Genomic DNA, 3,511 nt, shown 5'->3' with positions numbered 1-3,511 from the left:
ACTGCCATGACTTTTCAAATATCATGGAGAGTAGCTTGGCAACTACATCAGCCAATTCCCTCAGGACTCTGGGATGCATCTTGTCAGGTCCCATAGACTTATGTATGTTCAGGTTCCTCAGGTAGTCACAAACCTGATCTTCTCTTACAGCAGGAGGGAACTTTGTTCCCCCAGTCCTCATCTTGCGGTCCATCTACTCGAGAGGTGTGGGAAGAGAGGTTGCCAGTAAAGACTAAGGCAAAAAAGTTGAGTACCTCAGCCTTCTCCTTGTCCGTTGTTACCAGTTTGCCAGTCTTGTTCATCGCGGGGTACACTGCCTTTGACCTTCCTTTTCTGGCTGACATACCTGTAGAAGCCCTTATTCTTTGCATCCCTTGCCAAGTTCAGCTCCAGCCACACCCTGGCCTTCCTGACCGCATCCCTACACAACCAGTCAACATCCCTATACTCTTCCCAGGATGCCTGTCCCTGCTTCCACTGCCTGTGCATTTCCATCTTGCCCTTTAGTTTGACCAGCAGGTCTCGACTCAGCCATGCTGGTCTCTTGCCTCCCTTTCCCAATTTCTTACAACTGGGGATTGAGAGCTCTTGCACTCTGTGGAAAGCATCCTTAAGGATCTGCCAGCTCTGTTCTGCTCCCTTGTCCCTGAGGTCAGTTTCCCAGGGGTTCTATTGACTAACTCCTTCAACATCTGGAATTTTGCTTTCCTAAAATTCAGCATCCTGACTTTACTCTTCACCTGACCCATATCCCTCAGGACTACAAACTCCACCAGTGCCAGTGCATGATCACTGCAGCCCAGGCTGCCTCCAATCTTGAGGCAGATTAGTCTTAGTCACCAATTAGCTCATGACTGAAGCTGAATCAGGTGAGGAGCTTAGTTTGTCTTTATTAATGCCACATGTCTCTTACTGCTGCCTTCTCAGTCTGTTTAATCACCGAGCATACAAACCCAAGAGGGCATAATACCTGCTTAAGCAACAGTGGATCATTACATGTAATATCACTAGTTGTACCACCTGCATGTGAGCTTGAAAAAGGGACCTTGCAGTACAGCATTAGAGAATTCCCTCCCCAGCTGCATTGCCTGAAGCTGTGCTCCCTGACTGTTCTGTAAACAGGTTAGACTTGGAATTTGCAATTACAATGTTTGTTCAGTGATTACCTGGGATGCCTGAGAAGTACCAGCTCTGTTTTCAAGCTCAGAACATTTTGCAGTAACAGTGGATAAATTACATTTTAACTGGTTCATTTCTTCTGATAGAGAACGAAGCAAGTGTTCTCTCCTTTCTGCTTCCTTTGTTTTTTCCTCTAGTTGACTTTGTAACAAGGAGACTTCACTATTCTTGTTTTTGGATCTAAGCTTGTCTTTCAGATTTTGGATTTCTTTGTCCTTCTCTCCAAGAAGATGGTTGTGTTTTTCTTTTTGTTTTTCAAGGGAAAGTATTTTCTAAATGAAACAGAATAAAAGAGTGACAGAAATGAGTGTCAGTCTATGCAACAAATGCATTAGCAAGTTTACAACAGTTTGAGAAGATACTCACTTTGAAAGGTTCTCTCTTAGCCTTTAGTTAGCTGAGAATATTACTTTTTACTCAAAACAGGCAATACTACAGTGATCATCGCAATACTACTGCGATCATCTGAAATATTTCAAGTGATAGTAAAAAAAAGTCTGAAGTAGATGAAACAAGGAAAGAATGCAAAGAACCAAATTTCACAGACTTGGTAGGTACTCAGTTTTGTATATGAATACAGATCACTACAATAGATGAACCTATAAACACAAGCAGTACAAGAACTCTTGAACACTTCCCATGAAGAGGTTGGTGATACATTTTTTAGTGTTGGTTAGCATATTTAGTAGCTTTTGAGAAGCAGCGGAGCCTTCTTGCAAACTAAATGACAAAAAGTGAAGTTACAAAAGAGTTATAATAAGGCATTCAGGAGAATGATCCTGTTTTCCAAATTATCTGGTCTTTTAGTTTAAAAACGTGCTTTAGTAGATATTTTCAGCAGGCACTCTCTTTTCAGTAGGCCTCCAGCACAGGTAATTGTTACATAGCATTAGTACTGCATTTGAGATACCTTGGGGCTCTACATAAACTTCTGTTACAATAGCATTTCATTTTCCATGAGAAAGGTTGATGGTGAAATCCTACATGTTTATATCAAGTCATTAGAAGACGCCAGAGAAACTGAAAGAAATTGAATTTTGGAGAGCCTCATTTAGGGAGTGGTTGAAGACCACACAGTGCTCACTAGAATTAAAATATTAACACCAAATAATACCTAGTACATCTAAACATGCCTGTGATTTTCCACCTGTAAACTAGGAACCCAATATTAAGTAATCAACACTGAGCAAGCTGCAAACTCCACCAGACACAGCAAATACGCTAACGAATTTAGCAACGACAGTACATGAGCTGTCTAGCCATAGGGTTGGCACTTCTCAACTGACGATGTAGCACAGACACGTGAAAAGCCTTACTGTCAAAAGTAGCCTAGAAACATTAGCGTACCTAGTCTCCATTAGCTGTATCCTTTGAAAGAGTGATCTTTATAGTCTTTAGTCCTTCTGGGAAGCCTAACAGTATGTGACTTGGTCACATACTAAGTCTTGAACTTCTTCCTCTGCAACCACAGGTTTACCTTGAATGGACTACAAGGCATGGAAATTGCAGTGTCTTAGTTTCTGCTCTTCGGTTGTAAAGGAAGAATAACGTGGTAAACCGATTACAGTTTTATTTGCCTATAGCTGAGTAGGAGCTTGAGAATATAGTTCAAGCAAATACTCAGCACTTTTTGGCATGTTCTGAGGCAACTGTTTGCAAACACAATGTTCTTTGCAGGAAATGCTCAAAATAATTCTCTGGGACCAACTGATCCAAACAGTTGGACATGTAAGGACAGGTCTTAATGGACTAATTGGCACCTCTGGCCTCAAGTCTTTGTATTTAACAGCCTTGTCAGATGATTGCGATTTGATTAGCTCAGCCATCGTTGAAAACTATTTGAGAACAAAAACGTCAAACTTAACCAGCAGTGACATCAAAGTAAACTAAGTTTTAAGAGGAAAGGCTGGCATCTTGCTTACAAAGTCGGACATACTCAGACTCATGTTAACCATGCACAGTTCGGACATCACACACGTTAGCTCGAGTACGAACATCCACCCCACCTCCAGGAGCCCGTTCCTTTCCGGATCAGCCATTTTGCTTTTCCCTTTCACGAATTCCTCCAGCGATTTTCTCAGGGCTGCGTTCTCCTGCTTATACTTCTCGAGCTCATTCTCGGGTCTGGAGCTACCCGACTTCAAGCCCCACTTGCCAATAATTATATCTTTGGCGGTCTTGGAAGTCATCTTTAAGCACCTATAAAAAATAACGCAGCGTTACGGAAGAGCAATCCCTTCCACCGGGCAGGACATGACTTCTGACACAGGTTTAGTCAAGCGCGGGCAGCGCAGGCCTTCCCGGCGCCTGCTGGCGGCTCTCGGACCGGGCC

At 42.7% G+C, this 3,511-nt stretch overlaps 1 protein-coding gene across 1 annotated transcript in view; it reads right to left on the bottom strand.

Moving 5' to 3' along the window:
• Window positions 1-3,368, bottom strand: part of CEP55 (centrosomal protein 55kDa) — a 15,870-nt gene extending 12,502 nt beyond the window's left edge. The window contains exons 1-2 of the mRNA XM_009334806.1: window positions 3,186-3,368; window positions 1,167-1,451 (exon numbers count right to left, since the gene is read on the bottom strand). Coding sequence (XP_009333081.1) covers window positions 1,167-1,451; window positions 3,186-3,368 — 468 coding nt within the window. The remainder of the gene's footprint in view (window positions 1-1,166; window positions 1,452-3,185) is intronic.
• Between the last annotated feature and the right edge of the window lie 143 nt (window positions 3,369-3,511).

The sequence above is a fragment of the Pygoscelis adeliae genome, unplaced genomic scaffold, assembly GCF_000699105.1.
Source record: "Pygoscelis adeliae isolate BGI_AS28 unplaced genomic scaffold, ASM69910v1 Scaffold632, whole genome shotgun sequence".
In the NCBI taxonomy this organism is placed as follows: Eukaryota; Metazoa; Chordata; class Aves; order Sphenisciformes; family Spheniscidae; genus Pygoscelis; species Pygoscelis adeliae.
The sequence above is the reverse complement of the archived record's forward strand: the minus strand, read 5'-3'. Positions and strand labels throughout refer to the sequence as shown.